Raw genomic sequence first — 20,979 nt, 5'->3', positions numbered from 1 at the left:
ATGTTACCACCTGTTATTTGTGTTCGTCACATAGTTACGTCGCGAGATACCAGTTTTGATGTATATCAGGCTAGCGAAACGGCCGCGAGCGCACCATGAGCGGGGAATGTAAGTCATGCTGTACATGACATGCGTGTCATGACTTGCACATTAGGACCTGTCACTTATGTTTGTCATACACTCTTGTCACGCCATACCAATTTTGGTATATATAAAACTAACGAAAAAAACAGACACAAGGGCACCAAAACAGTTGCATTTAAATCATGTCGTTCATGACATGGTTATCATGATTTTCATGTTATGACCTGTCATTTATAATCGTCATAAAGTCATGTTACGCCATATCAAATTTGGTGTACATCCTATTAACGAAACGGCCAGGAGAGCACAAAGTCGTAGGCGGCTAGACAGACAGACAGACAGACAGACAGACAGACAGACAGACAGACAGATAGATAGATAGATAGATAGATAGATAGATAGATAGATAGATAGATAGATAGATAGATAGATAGATAGATAGATAGATAGATAGATAGATAGATAGATACGCTCAATGTCGCAGAAGTTCGCTAAGAAATGCTTCGCATTTAAAATTAGGAAGGATGAATTTATAAACGGACAGCCTTCCTTATAGAGAAGTTTACGCGGACGCCCACATGCCAGAGACCTGTCGCTTGTCTCCAACTTGCTTCCTGGCGAAAGATATTTGAGTCCCTGGCGAAAGATATTCTTGAACCACGCTTCTCAACGCTGTGGGTCGCAACAAAAGTCGTCATATTTCACTATCGCGTATATTCTGTTCTTTGAGTCGCAGAGCGACACGCAACAGTTTCGAGGCATCGCACCGCAAGAAACAGGCTGGCTGCCACACGCGTTCACACCAGAGAACACGAAGATAACTTGCTCATACACACCGTCACACGAAAGACCAGACGAAAAAGCAAATCGCGAAGAAAAAAATTTGCAGTGGCTTAGCTCGGCTATGCCAGGATATTGGCCTCGAGGCCCACCACTGGAAACGCCGGCGCCACCATCGGCGTGACGTGCTTGGCAGGATCACGTGGTCTCAGCGGCCGCGTCGGCTGCTTGTGGCGCAGTGCCGCGTGCTTTGAAAACGGGTTTCAAGTCCCACATGCGCTGCGGTCTGTTCAAATTCGGAGGTTTTCTCTCATTTTCTACTCAATTGAAACCATTGTAATAGAGTGGCTGCCTTCGAAGGCGGCGAACATGGGGCTCTACCGCTCGGTGCCGCAGTGCCGCGTTTACGCAACGGAGCCCAGTGTCAGCCTGCACCGGTAACCGCGGGACAAGAAACAGCGTGAAGCATGGGTTGTAAAGCTAAGAACCGGCAAGTAGCCATCCGCTACGAGTCTTGTGTGCAACAAGCACTTCCGCGACGAACGCTTTTGCTACTGCGTAGGGCCTGCGATGTTCGATGAGTAGCAGACAGCGCGCACTGAGACGATGGCTCGCGCGCGCTTCCCGCCGGCAAATGATGCTTATCTGCCACAGGATGGTAAAAGCGCTATCTTTTACCACGTGCGATGCCATCTCGGAACCCTCCCGTGCGACCTCTTGATCGTCGACCCCGTGCTCAGCGTCCACAAAATCGGCTGCAGATGCGCAAGTCATTGTTTAGATACGTTAAATTAAAAAAACGCACAGGGTCCCTTATGCATTCGTTAAAGATGACTAGAAGGCGAAAGCCATCTTCTTCTTGTCAGTAGATGTACTGATTCTCCCGCGCCCACCTCCAAAAGCGTTCTGCACCTAACGCGGTTTTGCACGGCCTCCGTGACCGATCACGGAGGCAATGCAAAGCGACCATGACGTGTGAATACGTCATTATGTGACGCCACAATATGTGACGTCATAATGACGCTACATATATTGGCGATCTGTGACGTCATGATGACGTCATATGATGACACCATCACGTGACGATTATTTTTTGCATAACTCGTGTTGACGCCGCCGACGCGGGACGTCGACGGGCAACCTTCCCATTTGATGAGGCATGCACTGCTTCATAAGCTACATAAATTTTGCATTGCCTCCGTGATCGGCCCACCGGCCAACCCCATGTATTTTCTTGGAGCCTCATTTATTTACGTGGGAAAGATGCCACCCTGTTGGCGTTAGACACGACACTGCTGCCAAAATTGCTCGAGTACACGCCAAATAATTACTATCCTGTTTTGCGGCTGCTGGTTGCTGCAATACCTCCTATTTTATTCACCGCTATTTCAAGTTCATGTGGGTCCTAGTTCACAGCCGACGTTTGCAGAACAAGTCCGGCAAACGTTACTGTATTTTCTTTCTTTTCCCAGGCGTCGCATGCTACTACATGCTCGGTCTCGTAGACTGGTTCTTCTTCCACCAGCAATCTCGAAGTGGTGAAGCTTTGGTCTATGAATTTGTTGATGACAGAGAGCGGCAAGTTCACTGGAATGCAAACGGAACGATAATTAAGGAGCATTAAAAAAAGGCGTCGCATTTGCTCACGTTTTGTGTGAGCACCAAACGAAACGAATGCACTGAATAAAGAAACGGAAGCAGCGGCATTTGCCCGCTGAGAAGACCGATCAATACGCAGTGCGAGACAACTTGTCAAATGACATTAAAACGTACCCGAATTTAGACTGAAAAAGAAAAAAAAAACACTGAATCGTTGGGACGGCAGATCACAAAGTTGCCATGTGCACCGAAGCCGCAGTTGTAAGGAAATTGTTTTTGAACTGCTCTGATAGCGTCCGCGCAACAGTAGTTGTTTGTTTACTCACAAATTATCATATTTTGCGGCCTAAAGTTCACAGCGCGGTGCCAAAACGCGCTCGTAGCAAAAGCGAAACCATCAGTACGAACATACATGCAGACGCTCATACATGCAGAGGCACCGTCAGTCGTCGCGAACCCGTGCGATCGCTGGCTTGAGGCTTCTTTATGTTATGCTCCGTTTGGTTATACAGGCAGTCTACTCTAACGAGATATTTCACAGTTTGCACTCAGCGAGTGACTACCTTTCACGCAAGAAGCCGGTTCAGGGGTCTCCAGCGCGGTGACAGAGTGACGCGGGTGCTCGGTTTTCTGCAAAGAGACAGCGACTGTAAGACTATCTTGTGCTTTCAGTTCGTCGAAAATGATTATTTTGACAGTAAAGAACACAGTTCATTTTGAAAGTACTTACAGAAATGCCCTGGAGGGCTTCCGTGAGGTGATTTTGTAGAGCGCCGACAGCAAAACCTACGGGGAGCGCGCCGGCGGTATCCTGCCTAGCACGCAATCGAGGCGCGTCCGACAGAGGGCGACTCCGTAACTCCTCGAGGCCAATACGTAGCGTTAGCAAAGGTTCAGCTGATTATTCTTAGCTTTCCAGATTGTCTAAGATTATTAGCCTCCTTATGTTCATTCTTCGTACGCTGAACCGCTAATTGCCAGGAAGCTACTTCGGGATCCGATGAAATAAGCTTCTCGGCTCTTCTGAGCTGTTGAGCAGTATTTGCGCTCTCCTTCTCCATGGCGTTACCCGCCTGCAAACGCCAGTCAGAGGCGCTATCAAGCGGCTCCAGCGCAGTGTCAGACGGCGACTGCACATCGAAGGTGAATAGCTGCGCGCGCGCCGGCGCCAGTGTGTCTGCCATGGCTACGACGTCACTCCTCTCGAATGCGCAGACTGGCAGCGGCGAGTCGCGCGCGGCGGTGGCGGAGTCTGCCACGGCTACGACGCCACTCCTCTCGAACGCGCCGACCAGCAGCGGCGAGCTGCGCGTGGCGGTGGCGGAGAGCGCGTGAGATGCCGGCTCCGGTTAGATGCTGTGTGAGATGCTGTGTGACATCACTGATCCTGGCGCATGCGCAGCACGGCTCATGAGGATCCACGCGAAATCGGCTCCGGCTAGGCAAGTGTAGCTAACGCTACCAAAGTAAATCGCGATGTCACGACGTTCTTGCACGAACCGGCGTCCACCTTGGGTCCCCGAACAGTGAAGTCCTCTCCAAAAAGAGAGCAGGCGCAGCTGTCAAACTCAGCCTAATAAGCGTGCTCGCCCACTGAAGGTGACGCGATGCAACAGGCCGCACCTTATCACAGCGAAAGCTGTCATGAGATCACAACAACGGCCGTTTTTGGCGCCGGCGTACGTAACCGCTATTGCGCGAAATAAGACAAATATCCAGGATGGAATTGGGTTCGAACCTGGGCCCTCTGCGTGGCAGCCCAGTATGCTACCACAGAGCCCTGGCGGTGCTTGAAACTCCTTTGAAAAAAGACAATTTACAGGCTTCATGTCGGGAATGACCCACAACATATGTAATATAGCGTGGCAGAAGAACAAATAACAACCAGGCGTCACATAACGCGAATTATGTAACCAGGCGCCGCACAATGCGATTTGAGCAACGAGTGGGCTGTTGAATGCTTCCAACCCATTACAAAGGGTTCAGCCATCAATCGTCATCGTCATCAGCCGCCGCATCAACAAAGTGCATATAATGACTTACGGATGTGTAGCGGGTACCTCGCTTCTCCGCAGAATGACAAATGATGACGTAGTGGGTACTTACCAGTTTCACAAAAACTGATTTATGGCGTAGTGGGTACCTTGCAAGTGTAGAAATGGCGCTCTTCCAGCTTTCGCTGTGACTGTGCTGCGCTTTCCGCGCAGGCCTCGCGTTTTTTTTATGTAACGGTCGTGGCATTCCTTTTATATACATTTTCTGCCCTAGTGTATTGCCCCGGCCGCCACATACATGTGTAGCGGCCGTGTATTGCCGAGGTGAATTTTGTGTATCGCGCGCTGCCGAAGCCACGTAGAAGCGCGGGGTTGAGATCTGATCTGTCTAGTGTCGCAACGGGCTCGATTCGATGGGTTTTCTGAGATGTAATTGCTGCTCATACTAATTTCTACTAATTATATGACTCAATGGATAATTTAATATCATATGCACCCCTTACCTTAACCGATTTCGTCCTTTTGATGTATATTTTATAAAATTTTACCAGTTTTCGGAAAACCTGCACCGGCGCTTGACAGGGAGGTCTGGAAAATAGCTGTCGCTGGGTGCTCAATCACTAATAGACGATCTACACTGCTATGTACTGTCACGGCCGCTGGATTAAAAAAAAAGTGGGGCCCCTTGAGTGCCTAGAAAAAGCGGAAGCTGCCTAGTTGAATTTATTGCCGCTGTGGCGCCGCAAGACGGGTCATGCCAAGGTGGTATAAAAAATGTACGAGTGTCTGTGTTGCGGTAATTCTTGAGGAGTCTCAAATTCTTGGCAAGGGATCATGTCATCAACTCCCCTCCGGATGCGCTATTTCCTGGGGAAACAAAGATATTCTATTTTTGATAATGTTTTTTAACGTCATTCAGTGTCACACGGAAACTTGTGGTACCCGACGTTGGCGTCCTTGTTGTTCAAAGGCACCATGAAACGCGGTGGCTTTTCGGCATGCCCTTATATGGGGAGATACAAGAATCTGGCGCACGCACAACCCTGTTTCTTTATTGCGATAGCGATTATATGGACACTTTCGGCTGATTTTTGCCCTCGCCATCGCAGTCATGTGCCGGATATGTATATGTATGTATATTATTGCGAATATATTTATAACTTACAGTAAAGAATAGTCCAGCAGTCAAGATGGCGGCTGTTATTTTCCAGAACACCGACACGTCGTCTACCTGTTCTTCGCACACCTCACGACAGTGATAGCTGCAACCCCGCTACATCGACCTCCGGCGGCGAAAGCGCCGAGTCGGCGCTTGTTAGCAGGTGTTGGGCGAAATGTACGGCTTCCGGCGAGCGACGTGGACGACGTTTAAGATGTAGAGGGCGCCGTAGGGTCCAGAGGGGTGATGTCATAGGTAAGGTCAGTCACCTGGCGTAGGACACGGTAGGGGCCGGAGTACTTGGGCAGAAGTTTTTCGGCCAGGCCAACATTCCGAGACGGAGGCCACAGGAGAACGAGGTCATCCGGATTGAAGCGAACGGTGCGGTGGCAACTGTCGTATGTATGTTTCTGGTGGAGTTGCGTGACCGAAAGGCGTCGATGGGAGATCTGAAGGGCCTTTTCGGCTGTGCTAGAAGCGTGGCGAGCATATTCAGTGGACAGGTGGGCAGGGGTGGGTACGAGCGTGTCTAACGGAAAGGTCGGTTCTCTTCCATACGAAAGGTAAAAGGGAGAATATCCAGCAGTGTCGTGGTGCGAGCTGTTGTAAGCAAAATTGGCAAAGGGTAGCGCAATGTCCCATTCGCGATGATCGGTCGAGACATACATGGCGAGCATGTCAGTGATCGTGCGATTCAAACGTACTTTGAGTCCGTTCGTTTGGGGATGATAGGCCGTCGTAAGCTTGTGCTTGGTTGCACAAGAGCGAGCGAAGTATGTCCTCGATTACCGTGGATAAAAAGTAGCGACCTCAGTCCGTGATTAAGTTGAGGGGGAGCACCATGATGTAAGATGACGTCTTGTATCAAAAAGTCGGCGACGACTGTAGCGCAGCTGCTCGGGAGAGGTCTTGTAATGGCAAAACGGGTCGAATAATCCGTAGCGACGGCGACCCGTCTGTTACCGTTTTTAGAAAGTGGGAAAGGTACCAGAAGGTCGAGGCCGGCAAAAAAAAAAAAGGCTCAGCAGGTATGTGGACAGGTTGAAGGAGCCCGGCGGGCTGCACAGCTGGCCTTTTCCGGCGTTGCCACGACTCGCAAGAAGCGACATAACGATGTACGGAATTGTAGAAGCTGGACCAGAAAAAGCGTCGGCGGGCACGGTCGTACGTTCTGGCAACACCAAGGTGGCCGGCCGTTGGTACATCATGTAGTTCCTAAAGTACGGTCGAGCGCAGATGAGTGGGTACTAAAACTAGTAGTTCCTGTCCCACTGGGCGCATGTTCCGGCGGTATAACATGCCGTCTGTGATGTCCGTCGAGGAAGTATTCAGGCGGGTGATTAGACCTTGTAGTGACGCGTCACGCTGTTGCTCGTCACCGATGTTGCCCAAAGCGGAGAGCGAGGAAATACAGATGGACGTGTCATCCGTTACGAGGTCTGGATCGTCGACGGGGCACCGAGAAAGGCAGTCGGCGTCTTGGTGTAAACGACCGGACTTGTAGACCACTGTGTACGTGAATTCCTGGAGGCGCAGAGCGCACTGAGCTAGGCGCCCTGTTGGATCCTTGAGTGCTGAAAGCCAGCATAGAGCGTGGTGGTGTGTGGTAACGGTGAAAGGCCGACCATATAAATACGGGCGGAATTTACCAACTGCCAATGCAAGCGCCAGACACACGCATTCAGTAATAGAGGGCATTCGGCAGGGGAAAGGAGCCGGCTGGCATGCGCAAGAACTCTATCATGACCGGATCGACGCTGGGCTAACACAGCGCCAATACCGTAACGACTAGCGTCGGTGCGGACCTCGGTTGGAGCGGACGCGTCGAAGTGGGTGAGGATCGGCGGCGTGGTGAGCAGCGTAATGAGGCGGGAAAAAGCACTGGCTTGGTCAGGACCCCATCAAAATGGCGCATCTTCCTTGAGAAGATCAGTGAGGGGGCGGGCAATATCTGCGAAGTTTCTGACAAAGCTTCGGAAATATGAGCATAGGCCCACAAACCTTCGAACGTCTCTGGTTGGTACGGGGAAATCGAGGACAGCGCGAACTATGTTGGAATCGGGTCGGATGCCAGATGAGTCAACGAGATGCCCTAGAATAGCAACTTGGCGATGGTCAAAGTGGCATTTCGATGAATTAAGTTGTAGCCCAGCCGTACGAAACACTGAAAGAATGGACGAAAGTCGGTCGACGTGAGACTCAAGGGGGGGGGGGGGTTAAATAAAATGACGTCGTCCAGGTAACAGAGGCAGATAAACTGTTTAAAGCTGCACAAAAGTGTGTCCATCATCCGCTTGAACGTGGCCGGCGCATTGCACAAGCCGATCGGCATGACTCTGAATTAGTAGAGACCGTCAGGCTTTACAAAGGCGGTCTTCTCACGGTCGAGGTCGTCTACGGCGCTTTGCCAGTAACCGGAGCGTAGGTCTATCGAAGAAAAATAGGTAGCACCGTGAAGGCAGTCCAGGGCATCAGCGATACGAGGAAGCGGGTAGACATCCTTTTTGGTGATCTTGTTTAAATGCCGATAACCCACGCAGAGGCGCCAGGTGTTGTCTTTCTTTTTAACTAAGACCACAGGGGAAGCCCATCGACTCGAAGAAGGCTCCATAATGCATTTTGTGAGCATCTTGTCGACCTCCTGTTGAATAACTTGGCGCTCTGATGGTGAAACTCAGTAAGGACGCCTGTGAATTGGAGCTGCATCGCCGGTATCTATGCGGTGCTTGATGTCAGAGTAGGTCATATGTCAGAGTAGGTCAGAGTAGGGATATGTCAGAGTAGGTCATAAGGAGATCACTGAGGTCTTTAACTTGAGAGGGCAAAAGGTCTACGGCAATAATCTTGTTTATGTTGTTGTGCAGTGTAGACAAGGTGACTGCGTCGACTCTACGCTCATTTGGAGAGACGACAGCGTGCAGCTCAGGGGACACCGATAAGATCTGGGACTCGTGCGACGGTGACAGAGTAGCGAGAGCAATGCCTTGTGGTAGGACTTGAGGGCTGAATCCGAAGTTCAGAAGAGGAAGGCACGTCTTGTTCGCTGTAACAGTTACAATTGTGTACGGAGAAGAGACGTTGCGGGCCAGTAGAACACTGGGAGAGGAAGAGACCATGTAATCCCCATCCGGAACACTGGGATATGGTTCAACAGCGACGCAAATTAGGGCTTATGGTAGCAGACGAACAGCCTCTGCACACGAAAGTTTGTTCTGAACCACCTCCGACACGTAGGCCGACGGAGGCAAGTCAAGTTGTACCACAACGGCTGAGCAGTCAATTACAGCAGAGTGGTCAGACAAGAAATTGTGTCCGAGGATGACATCATGAGGACAATGAGCGAGAACATGAAACAGAACGGACGTCTGGCGGTAGGAGAACCTCACACGTGCTCTGCACATTCCGAGTACAGCCGGTGCTCCACTAGCGACACGTACAAATAGGAACTTGGGCGGCGTAATGACCTTATTTAATCGTGCACGGAGATCAGAGCTCACAACAGAAATATGTGCGCCGGTATCAATGAGGGCAGTAACAGGTAGGCCATCCACTTCCACAGCAAGCAGGTTCCGGCCCGTAGTTAGGGTCAGCAAAGGATTTTCAGGTCGGGGTCGAATGTAGCGTCACCTCCGGGAGCTGCATTGCTCAGTGTTCCGAGTATGGGCGTCCAGAAGGGCGGGGTGACGAATGGCGACGGGGCTGAGGTGACCGGGAGCGACGATCGTGTGGGGACGGCGAACGGCTGGAGCGTCGGACCGATGTCGCGGGAGCCTCATCGTATGGTCCACCGTCACGAGCGGAAAACTGCAGGGACCGGTGGTTGTCGTCACGTCGATAGCCAGAAAACGAGCGAGATGGAAAGGTGCGTGAACGAGAGTAGCGAGAAATATGTCCTACATCGTAGCAACGAAAGCAGATCGTCTTGTCGTCCTGCGTTCTCCACTGGGCAGGGTCACGATAGCGGCGAAACATTTCCGGTGCACGAGGAGGCGTTAGGGAAATGACACGAGATTCCGTCAACGAACATACCGGCTGCAGTCCGACATTTGCAAGCTTCTCCCTCACAACCTGCTGGATCAGCGAGATCTTTGGTCGAGGATCAGATGGCCGCGTCAAGAAAGATGGTGGCGACGGCGCCTCGATTTTTCGGCGCACGATGCGAACTACGCTCTCGTTGGTAGGCGGTTTTCCGCATGGCGGCTGAAGGTCCTCGCAGGATGATGTTGCGGCCGCGTTCAGAAGTCGCACGAAATGCTGAGCAATGCGGCGATTCTTCAGTTCGTCGAACCGGCGGCACTCTTTGATGATGTCGTCCACGGTTGAGCAGTCTTTAGGCACGAGTGAATTAAAAGCATCACCCGCAATTCCCTTGAGCAAATGGCTTCGTCATCCTCTGACATGCTGGTGTCGACACGACGGCAAATGGCCATCACGTCAAGGATGTAGGAGACGTATGATTCGATCGAAGTTTGTGCCCGACAGAAGAGTTCTTTAGAAGCGACCCGCTGGCGTCCGACGGCTCTACCAAACAGGTCGCGAAGCTTCTGTTTAGGCATCCCAACTGGTTGAGTCAGCTTCATGAGCCTGAAACCAGGCGCCTGCTGTTCCGCAGAGTTACAAGCCAACGTTGGCGAGCATCATTGTAAGTTCCCACCGGCAGACCGCTGCAAACCGCTCGTACTTCGCAATCCAGTCATCGACGTCAACGTGGTCGGTGCCGAGAAAGCTACCGGGATCGCGTGGATGAGTCAATACGACCGGCTGTACCGGAGTCGCGGTCAAAGCGGCAGGAGCAGAGTTGCTTTCTGTTGACATATTGGGGCTGTACAGGACACGTCCGCTGTGGAGTTCCTTCTTGCGTCGTATTCAGCAGCACCACCAAAATGTTGCGAATACATTTATAACTTATTTACAGTATATAATAGTCCAGCAGTCAAGATGGCGGCTGTTATTTTCCATAACACCGACACGTCGTCTACCTCTTCTTCGCATACCTCACCATAGTGATAGCTGCAAGCCCGCTACAATATATATATAAAAAAGGCACAAAGAGAAATAAAGAAGAAAAAAAATTCCGAAGCACCCGACCGGGGATTCGAACCATCGAACCCTCGCTCCCCAACCTGCTGCATTAGACAACTCAACCATGCCCCATGCATGCGCCCGGCGAAAGAGCAGCGAGCTATTTATATACACCATTTACCGCTGGTGGTAAGCAAATCTTGGAGGATGGATGGATGGAAAAACTTTATTTCATCAGAAAACAGTTGGAGGAGCTTGAGCGTGTTTTCTATCACACAACGCTCCTAATATTCTTTCAGTTTGAAAACTGCTTTTGAGACGCGCACGACGAAGTGGCCCTTTCCTGTACACAATCGCGATGTGGAAGGAAAAACAAACAAACACCGGGCACACCTTACATCAGATGCCCCCGTGTGGCAGAATACTTAGGGGATCACTCCACGTGCAGCAGTAAAAGAAAAAGAAAATGTCTAAGAGCATCTGATTCTCCATTGTCGACACTTGCCGACGCAACGCTCCTAATTGTCTTTCAATTTGAAAACTGCCCTTGGGACGCGCACGACAAAGTGGCCCTTTTCTGTACCCACTGTGATGTGGAAGGAAAAAAAAAAAACAAAACACCGGGCACACCTTGCATCAAACGCCCCCGTGTGGCGGGAAACGCAAGGGGTCACTCCACGCGCCACAGTTTAAAAGAAAAAGAAGTATCTAAGAGCATCTGATTCTCCCTTGTCGACACTTGCAGCGCGTTGCTCAAGCACAGAGACGTAACAACTGCGACAATTGTTGGTTCACGCTTGCCCTTGCATGCCCGTGCGTTCTTTTCGGGCGTCCTTCTTTGTGCTTCAGCGGTGCGCTGCAAGTATCGAGCTGCTTCTCGTTCTTCGTGTGACATTCGAATTTCTGCTATTGCATTCATTGCTTCGCCCTTGCAGCGAAACTGACTTTTTTTCCCCTTTTATGTTCCAAATGCGCGCGCGGCTGTACGTCTACTATAGCGTCAACGCGGACGGAACTGTGAACACAGAGCCTTCGCTTGTGCCCGTGCGCTTTAGCACGACGCAACAAGCCGCACCTAGTTTTTTGTCGACCGGCTGTGGTATTGCACTATGGGAGAGTGCGAAGCTGATCCTGCATATGGTTGTAAACAACATCATATATTTACCATCGAATGCACAGTTCTATTAGCCAAAAAGGAAAGTTTATTGAACCGGTACACGCAAGCGCTAGAGACGCTTATAAACTAAATACTTATAAATTGCGTCAGTGTAACAATGGTCCCTCAATACTGGAGGCATATGTCCATTATTGATGGACATATGTCCAAAATGGCTGTATATGTCCATCAATAAATTCATATGCAAAAGCAACCAGTTTTATCTCACAAATAAAAAACTTAGTTCTTGATAATCTGAAGCCGCGCAGTTCCACCTAATATAACGGTTTCCTTTCCGCTACAGCTGACTAGTTTGACTTTATGATCATGTGTCAGCGAAGCACTCTCGTGAAAAACACAAGCATGTCAACTTCCTTGCCCTTGAGCCTCCTCCTCCGGTTCTACTATGTACCACGTGCGCGGGGAACCAAGTTTATTTTGTAGTGAGTTCCCGCTGTTCATTTAGTACTGTCTATAGTACTTACTATCGATAGCGCTATCGATATCATTTTTAGGGGCGAAGCTCCTTAAGGCGGCACCCGTTCGTCCCTCGTAGTCGTAGTGCGTAACCAGTCTTACGCTTTGACCTCCAAGGTGGTGCCGGTGGGAGATTTTTCCTGTGCGTTGTTGAACAATAAAAAATTCGCAGCGTGCGCGTTAACTAAAAGCCGAATTCTTCTGTCTCTCATTCCCCATTAGCAGCCATTGGCATGTTCCAGTAGGAAACGTTAGTAGAAGTAGAAGTGTAAGTGTTAGCTAAAAGCCGACTTCTTCTGTCTCTCATTCCCATTAGCAGCCATTCTTTACCTCCAAGGTAGTGCCTGGTGAGATTTCTCCTGTGCGTGATTAAACAATAAAAATTTTGTTCAAAACGCCGTTGATTGATGAGATAAACCAACGAAAGACGCCAGATGTTTTGTAAAAGCAAAACGAAAGAGCGCCAGATGTTTCTAAAGCAAAACGAAAAAGACGCCAGCTGCTTAACGAAAGACGCCAGATGTTTTCTAAAGCAATGGTTTTCTAGACAATGAAAAATCACAGCGTACATGTAAAATTAAAGTGAGCTGCAAGTCGTCATAACTCATCGAACCTTTAGTATAAACGCGCCCGATCTCACGTCGGTGATGATGTACTGGGCAGAATTCACGGAAGATTCACGGTTTACCGATGAACCTCCGCAGCTTCGCCCACTCATCATCATTCACTCCGTGGATATGCTGTGATTTTTCCTTCAAGTCGTCTTGAAGAATGGATAAGGGACCGCGTGGCTTGTTTTGTAGCGTTCCTCAGCATCTTGCTGTAGTTACGCCAGTACAACACGTTCATATTCACCCTCTGCAAGCGTCGGCGTTTTATCCCACTGGGTAAAACACTCTGGTTCTGAGCGCCGAGTCGAAGGTTCGAAAGCCAATCGCCGCCCAACATTTTACAGCGTCGCTACGATCCCGCGATTTCTCCGTGCGTGCCGACAACAAACGTCCATAGATATTAAGCATGGAATAATAAAGCATTTCTGTCAGTATACATGGAAGTGTTTGCCTAACTGCAAAATAAAAGCTGCATTTTCGAGACAAAAGTAATACTTTTGGCTCGTTGTTGCTGACGTTATCTCCACAGAACCGCACCGTAAATGTCCAAAAGTCTTTTAAAACCAGGAACACGAAGATGCGCCTCTCACGGTATATCTGTACTCCAATTTCTTCAAAGGCGGCGCGGCTGATAGCACGTTTTTGCGACCGACCGACAGTTGTTTGTTGATTCCTATGTGGGACAGCTTAGAGCTCTCCCTTAATACTGTGGATCATTCGCCTCTTTTTAAACACAAGCCGCCTGACACTGTGCCCGGGTGTTGACAGTGGGCAGCTTCGCACCCTTTCATAGTGCTTAGTACTCTAATCACCCTATTCATGAACTAGCTATTATAAATTCCATTTTTACCATTGATAGTTCGATAGTACCATCGATAGTTCTGCATCACTACTATCTGGGCATTACCGTAGCCAAAAGAGGGGCTTTCTTGGTCAGTATCTTGACAAACGTGCTCTACACTATCTGCATTGACCCCGCGAGACCACGACCTGCAGTTAAATATAACGCGAGAGCAAGGGCAGCGCGAGGCTAGCGCCCAAGCGCGCTCACATGAGCAACGCGAGCAAGAGCGCACTCACTGCTGCTCAGCGCAGCGCGAGCAGAGCACACGTGCACTAGCGCACGCGCAATGTAAGCAAACCAGCGGCGGAGTGCCGTGCGCGAACGCATAATGAGATTTCCATAAAAGGGGGCGCTTTTCAGAAAGGCGCAGCAGCGCTCCCTGGCCCAGGTTTTCTCGTCTATTGAGGGACCATGGCGTAGCTTACACAAACGCTAGACGCAATCTTATGCAGACTGCAATAATAGTCTCCACACTGCACGGAATATAGCGCTGTCATAGAAGCCGAATTGTGACTGTAAACAGTTGATCATGTTTCAACGTAGCCCTATGAACCACCCTAGCTAACTGCTTTCAGTTTCTGGAAAGACTTTTTGAATTTCTGATATATGCAAACCTAAAAGCGGCCTTTTAGGTTAACTCCGCCAGCAACAATTGTTCTTTAGTTCAAAGGTCTCCGTTGCACTAATCCGATCCGCAAAGAGCCCAATCCGATGGGTTTATGACATGTAATTCCTGTTTAACAGAACATTCAGGGAGACGCACAGACACAGCGCTGATAAGCGCTGTGTCTGGCTCTCCCTGGGTGTTCTGTCTATACCAATTTCTACTAAGTATATCACCCAATTTTAATGTGACGTAACGTAACATCTACTCTATCATATACAGCCCCCTAGCCTAAACCATTCCATGCGTTTTATATTTTTCATGCGAGGCTTGTTACGAGTTAGATTTCGATGGCGGCGTCGTACGCGAAAAATCCAGCGCCGGCACGTGTACAGAAATGGGGCTCTCGAAGGTGCGTCGATAACGTGCGTATTTGTCTGTGCCGTTTTCCAATAATTGATGCTCTCTCGATCGTCGGCTTATCGGACATCAGCCGTTTCTGATATGGCAATCTGATCTTTTACCGAGGTTAGAGTGACCTAGAATAGGGGGAGTGTCCAAAGCGCCGCGCGAATACATGGGAGGAGCGAGGGCCTTTTGCGGTGAACTTGCGCGCCGCGGCGCTGCCATGCCGGACCCGTGGGCTTTCTCCGCGGCGGAAGCCGCGTCAAAGCGGCGAGCGTCTGCTACGCGCGTGATATTTTGGCCGCTATTAGCTAAAATTGCGGAGATTTGGGCAATATTTAATATTGCGTCACTGCAACATAATACTGCAGCGACTCATCATACAGAGAACGCGTTTGTTAGTTTGTGTGTTGTGAAACGGGGATTTTGTATATATCCTTTCAGCTGGTTTGTCACCGCATTGGTCCACACTTCCGTGGCTGTTTGAGGAACGCATCCTGCGCGCACTTCATCGTGAGAAAAGGCGCTTAACTTACTTTCGTGTGGAATGACGAACGTAAACTTGCTGCAGGAAAGAATAAACTGGAGATAACCAGGAGAACGTAGCACATATACACGTATTAACTAGCTCATGCACGCTAACGCGTTTGCACCCTTCATATCCTATTTTTTATTTCGTGCATTCGATTTTTTACAAGGCTTCCTCCGGCGCTCTGCTGTTTCAAGCCATTTCACGTCAAGCCGAATGTGTCAGTCAGCGTGGCCGCGGTACCAAAAGTAAAAAATTACTCGCGTAACTCGCGTCTCGTTCACTTGGTATACACGAAAATTGGCACGGAGGGGCACGAATGTACGTATGCCCAACACGACCGATAGGTCATGGCATCATTAACCTGACATGCTTGCCGTTTGCGTAACGACTAACAATAATAATATGGTATGTGGCGCGCAAACCCGCTTTCTGTAGCCAGAAATAATTCTGACGATGTGTGGTCTGACGATTTGTTTCCGTCAGGTTATAAAAAATGTGGTGGTCACCGATATCAATGTCAACATGTAGACTTACCCATATATTTTGAAGAACTGACCGCATAGGTAAAATGTATGCGAAAAAATTACATGAAAAAAAAAAAAGACATGGTCCCTTATGCATTCGCCTGAGATGACTCAAAAACGAAAGCCATCTTTTTCGTCAGTCGATGCATGGAACCTCCCTCGCCCCTCTCCGAAAGCTTTCTGCACATAACGTGATTTCGGACTGCCGACAGGATCGAAGGCATTGCAAGCTTTTTGCACCTCACCTGCTTTTACATCGCCTCCGTGATCGCCCCCGATCAGGGAGGCAATGCAAAGCGACCATGTCACGTGGTGGCGTCATCATATGACGTCACGTTGAATGACGTCATAGTGACGTCACAAGTTCTGTCGACGTCATCGCGTGATGATCTTGTGCATCAGTCGTGTTGGCTACGCGGGATACCGACGGTCAATTTTCGTGTTTGATGAGGCACCTAAGGCCTTAAAAAAAGACAAACCAAAGAAAATGAAACGATAACAGTGCAACATCGTGTATGCCTCACTTCATGTTACGAGCGATTGCCCGAAAACAAATGTGATTCTCAGTTCAGAGCAGCTGGTTGCACGCGTCTGCGAGACAAAAGAGGCTTGCTTTACCCGTCTGGCCATCTCTTTATATTTAATCAAGAGATGAGCAGACTCGCTATTTAAGTACTCCTGAGCTTCAGCACGAAATTGTCGTGGACGCTATATTGAGGTCATTAGGAAAAAGCGGGAAATTGCGGTCGGGTGCCCTGTTGGCGCGCACTCAACTGCCGCGGAAACAATTGTATTTTATGTAACTACTCGTCCACATCTTTTTGTAAAGTTTCTGAACCGGGCGAACGCTAACCTCCGAGAATCGTGAAAACATCTGATGTTGAGAATGAGTTGTTTGAAACTGTTTTCATTTCTTATGGTGAATGCTTGGAGCAATGCATGCATCTCGCGCAAACGTTCTATACTAACGTTCAGCGATACAATGCAAATATATATATATATATATATATATATATATATATATATATATATATATATATATATATATATATATATATTATCGCATGTTGCATTTTTCAGGCTAGGTACATAAGGGATCTCTGCATTTGAACAATTTTCTGAAGTGATTGAGATATTCCACTTCTATTTGTCAATGTCTTACCGTATTTTAGGTTCAGGCAGCTTCTACAGCAAGAATGGGGGCATTTGTAACTTGTATCATGATATCTGGCTATTTGTAAAGTATTTTCTATATTACGCCTTTTATGCAAATCTTGTGGAATAAAATTAGTTTACCTGGCATTGCTTTTGTTTCAAATGTTTGCGCACGGTGAGCCTTGTTGTACGCTAACTCAGAAGCAAAAATAAGCCAACAGCATTGCGGTCGTATGGCCGTCTCTACTCTTTTTTTTTTTTTCTTTTTGTTTCTCTTGCGTCTTCCCGGTGTGCTCCGTCCATAATAAAGAGCTAGTGGAGGGCTGGAGGCTAATCAATTGCCGAATAAAGCGGTGTGCATATGGCTAGCAAACCAGTGGCGACCATGAGTACAAAGCTCGTAGTGTGAAGCGGTCACTGCGCGCAATTGTTTCAGCTGACTGCGCGTGCAATTTAGTTTTTTTATTACTCTTAATTCGTGCATGTGAGATGCTATTGCCCGATTACTCGTGCGAATAAAGTTTTTTTTTTTCGTTCTTTGCTTGTGCGTGTCCGTTTTGCGCGTTTTTGCACACGCATCAACGTTCTCGAACTTTGTGACCGGAACTAGACCAGGCTGATGCCGCTTTACACATGATTTTTTTGCATTCTGTTGTTGCCTCAGCACTAACACAACGCTTAAAGATGGGTAAGCTCCATTCCGCACCGCATTATAAAAGTTAAGCAGACTTGAAGTGCCCTGTGTGGAACCGCGGCGCGAAAAACTACAGCGCGTAGCAGACGCCCCTCGCTTTCCGCGCGCTTGCCGAGCGCGCAGAGCCCACGGGTCCGGCGCAGCAGCGGCGCGGCGCGGGAGTTCACGGCAAAAGGCCCACGCGGGAGCCGGCGCTTTGGACACTCCCCCTATTCTAGGTCACTCTACCGAGGTGACTTGTCATTTCGCGTTGCCACATTTCATTGTTGCTTGGATATGAACGCATGACCGTCGTTGTTGCCTGTAGCAACTGAAGTGTTGCGCTGCTAAGCACGTGGGTGAAGGTTCGATTCCCGCCACGGAGGAAGGAAAAAGCTAGGAGGGAGCATTGCGCAATGCAATAAAGAAAGATAGAAAGAAGGAAAAAAAAAGCAAGAAAGTGAAGGAAAGAAGTAGGTTGGGCACGTACACACCAACGCGCCAAGCTTAACTTGGCCCCCTTTTTCCCGGTAGGGCAAGGGCTTTTGAATTTTCTGTATTTTTATCATGCTTTTCGGACAACTCTCACCGGCACTTGGAAGGGTTGTCTGGAACATTGCAAGTGTGTTACTCAGTACTAATGCAACTAAGAAATGCTCCCCAAGGGGTGCGAACTTGATCTAGAGCTCGGGAAGCTTACGTCAGCAGTATTTGTGTAGGTGTTCTCTTCGATCAGAGTAAACTGCGAGTGCGAGCTCGCGCGTGTGTAGCGCCTTCACATTTTTCGTGCACATCCTGAGCATATGTGGCCTGTGCCGATTATGTTGGTGTCATGACTCTGCGAAATTTGTCATGCGTAGCCATGAGAGCCATTCGTCATGCGTAGCCATGCGTAGCGTGAGAGCTTACGGAAGTCTTCGGTGGCCAGCGTGGTGAGGGGTACGAGTGGCAGCGGCAGCAGCACAATCAACGCCGTGCCCATGTAGAACATGAAGTCGAAGGCGAAGTTGATGAGCCAGTACATGATGGGTCCCAGGCCGGAGATCACGTGCAACTGCTTGACCTGCCCGAATTAGGGTCGTGAGTTGGAAAGAGCATGCGATCTAAAGGAACTCTGAAACCGTTTTGACGATTGTTTAGAAACCCATTGACCTTGAAGCGTAGGTCCTTCGGACCATTAACGGACCAATTTAACCGACCTGCGTAAACTGCATAAGCTACTACTATACTGCTTCGAATAAGGCAGTAGTTATAGGGGAAGATGGCAGCTCGAAGCGATGAGAAATTCTCGATTACAGGGTGTCGCAGGAGCCAACGCTTTGACAAGCGGTCTTGTCTTCAAGACAGTTGCTGCCTTGAAAACAAGACTGCTTGTCGAAACGTTTGCTCCTGCGACATTCAGTGTTCAAGAATAATATTAATTTATACATGTACATCGCTGCAGATGGTGCACGTCAACACGGAATCATCAGCCGCCCCTGATGGGTGCATATTAGAGAACACAAAAAAGAGGCCACTTTCTGTAGATGGGCACCCATACGCTACCGAACGCCAGTCAGGTCGCAGTATACGTTGCTCCACTTTAGAAAATCTCGTGGTTGCTAAGTGGAAATGGGAATCGAACCCAGCACCTCCCGAATTGAAAGCGGACGTTGGACACCTACCCCAAGTGCCCTCTCCGCGGTCGGGAAAATGACGAAGTTGCTGCACATGAGACTGGAGACGAGCGGAAAGAAGATGGACCGCAGCACCTTGGGCAAGAGGGTGCGGTACGTGTTCTGGCTGCGGATGTCCTCCTCCCGGACGCCGGAACCGCTTCCCGCTGCCGCGTGGAGCTCCTCGGATCCGCGCGCCGTCACTTCGAAGGTGAAGTCGGCGTTGGCGTCGTTGGTGACGTTTCGGAGACGCGCCGTGTTGTACAGCGTCACCGCGAGGGGCGCCGTGTGCTGGATCTGACCATTGTACCAGAGCGCTTTCCTGAAAGTGTTACGTCCGAATGAGAAAGATTCTGTGTGCCGAATGCTGTTGACGTCACAAATGTGCACCTGTATCAAAGAAAAAAATAGAAGAAAACACGAAGACACTGGCAAGAGAAATAAAAGTCTTGAGGACGCTTGAGCTGCGCCTTCAAGAGTAGTCGGGCCCTTCCGCATGGTCTTCTAATTCATTTTCAAGGCATTGTTTGGTCACCGCAACCGTGCCGCGAGTAATTAAATGTCTGTGCGAGTAACATTGGCCGTTTAAAACTCTCCTAGAACGCATGCGTAGGGCACAGCACGAATGATATAAAAAATCATCACGTGATCAGGTCACCATATGACGTCATTGTGACGTCAGAGATTGCAAAACTGTCTGACGTCATCATGTCACAAATTCTATCACAAATTCTGTCATGTGATGACTGCATCATGTGACGTATCATCACATGATGCCGTCCTCACATGACATCGTAGTTTGGGTCAAAGATGGGCCGATCACGGAGGCAGTGTAAAACCAAGCTATAGGTGCACAAAGCTTTCGGAGGGTGGCGAGGCAGGATCAATGCATCAACTTCAAATAAAAAGATGGCTTTCGCCTTCGAGTAATCTTAGGTGAATGCACAAGGGAATCTGTGTCTTATTTATTTATTTATTTATTCGTATATACCTTGATTTTTTCATCACAACCAACGCCGCCCACACTGCAATTTCTGCGATACGAGCTTTGTATTGCTATCGCGTTAAAATGTATAATGGTTACCAGCATATAGAATCTCTGCAAGAGTACGTTTTCCTAGGTCGACTAGTAAGAGGCTTAAGTGTCGGCAGGATTTTGTCTTGGGGGTGCAAAACCGTGTTGCGTCGCGGCTGGGGGAGGGAAAGAGCAGCTTGGGGGGGGGGGGGGGTAGTACTGATGTGGCTTGAGGGGGACGGGTCTGCAACTTTTACATTTATGTGTGTATGGTATTTTATTACTGTCACGCGTTCTTTTATATTGCGCCGATGTTTTGGTTCACCGGTTTATTATTGTTAAACACTTTTTAGTTCGGAGCAAAACACATGTACACTATTTGAAGCTTTTTGATTGCTCTGCAACAGCAGCAGCGGATGTGCAAGACAAACTTACCCTGTGGCGTCTTTCCTTTTACATTTCTTTTCGAAAAAAACCCCATAAAATTCGGTGCACATAAGTAGTTCAATATTTACCGGTTTGACTGTTGCGTTCTTCACCGTCACGGCCACCTAACAGTATTGGCAACGCACGTCACATGTCGCTATAACAACGATGTTGTCTTCATTCTAAATCCAACCGGGCTGCCCCACACACGTATACAGTAGCCCGACTTCGTTCTCTACGATTTCCTTGTTTTCTTTTTGCGAT

General features: G+C 49.0%; 1 protein-coding gene across 1 annotated transcript in view; it reads right to left on the bottom strand.

The window, feature by feature from the left end:
- Window positions 1-20,979, bottom strand: part of LOC119406392 (ATP-binding cassette sub-family A member 2-like) — a 45,093-nt gene that overhangs the window by 22,973 nt on the left and 1,141 nt on the right. The window contains exons 2-3 of the mRNA XM_037673134.2: window positions 19,284-19,596; window positions 18,529-18,682 (exon numbers count right to left, since the gene is read on the bottom strand). Of these exons, the coding sequence (XP_037529062.2) occupies window positions 18,529-18,682; window positions 19,284-19,596 (467 nt within the window). The remainder of the gene's footprint in view (window positions 1-18,528; window positions 18,683-19,283; window positions 19,597-20,979) is intronic.

This window comes from Rhipicephalus sanguineus, chromosome 10 (genome assembly GCF_013339695.2).
Source record: "Rhipicephalus sanguineus isolate Rsan-2018 chromosome 10, BIME_Rsan_1.4, whole genome shotgun sequence".
In the NCBI taxonomy this organism is placed as follows: domain Eukaryota; kingdom Metazoa; phylum Arthropoda; class Arachnida; order Ixodida; family Ixodidae; genus Rhipicephalus; species Rhipicephalus sanguineus.
The sequence above is the reverse complement of the archived record's forward strand: the minus strand, read 5'-3'. Positions and strand labels throughout refer to the sequence as shown.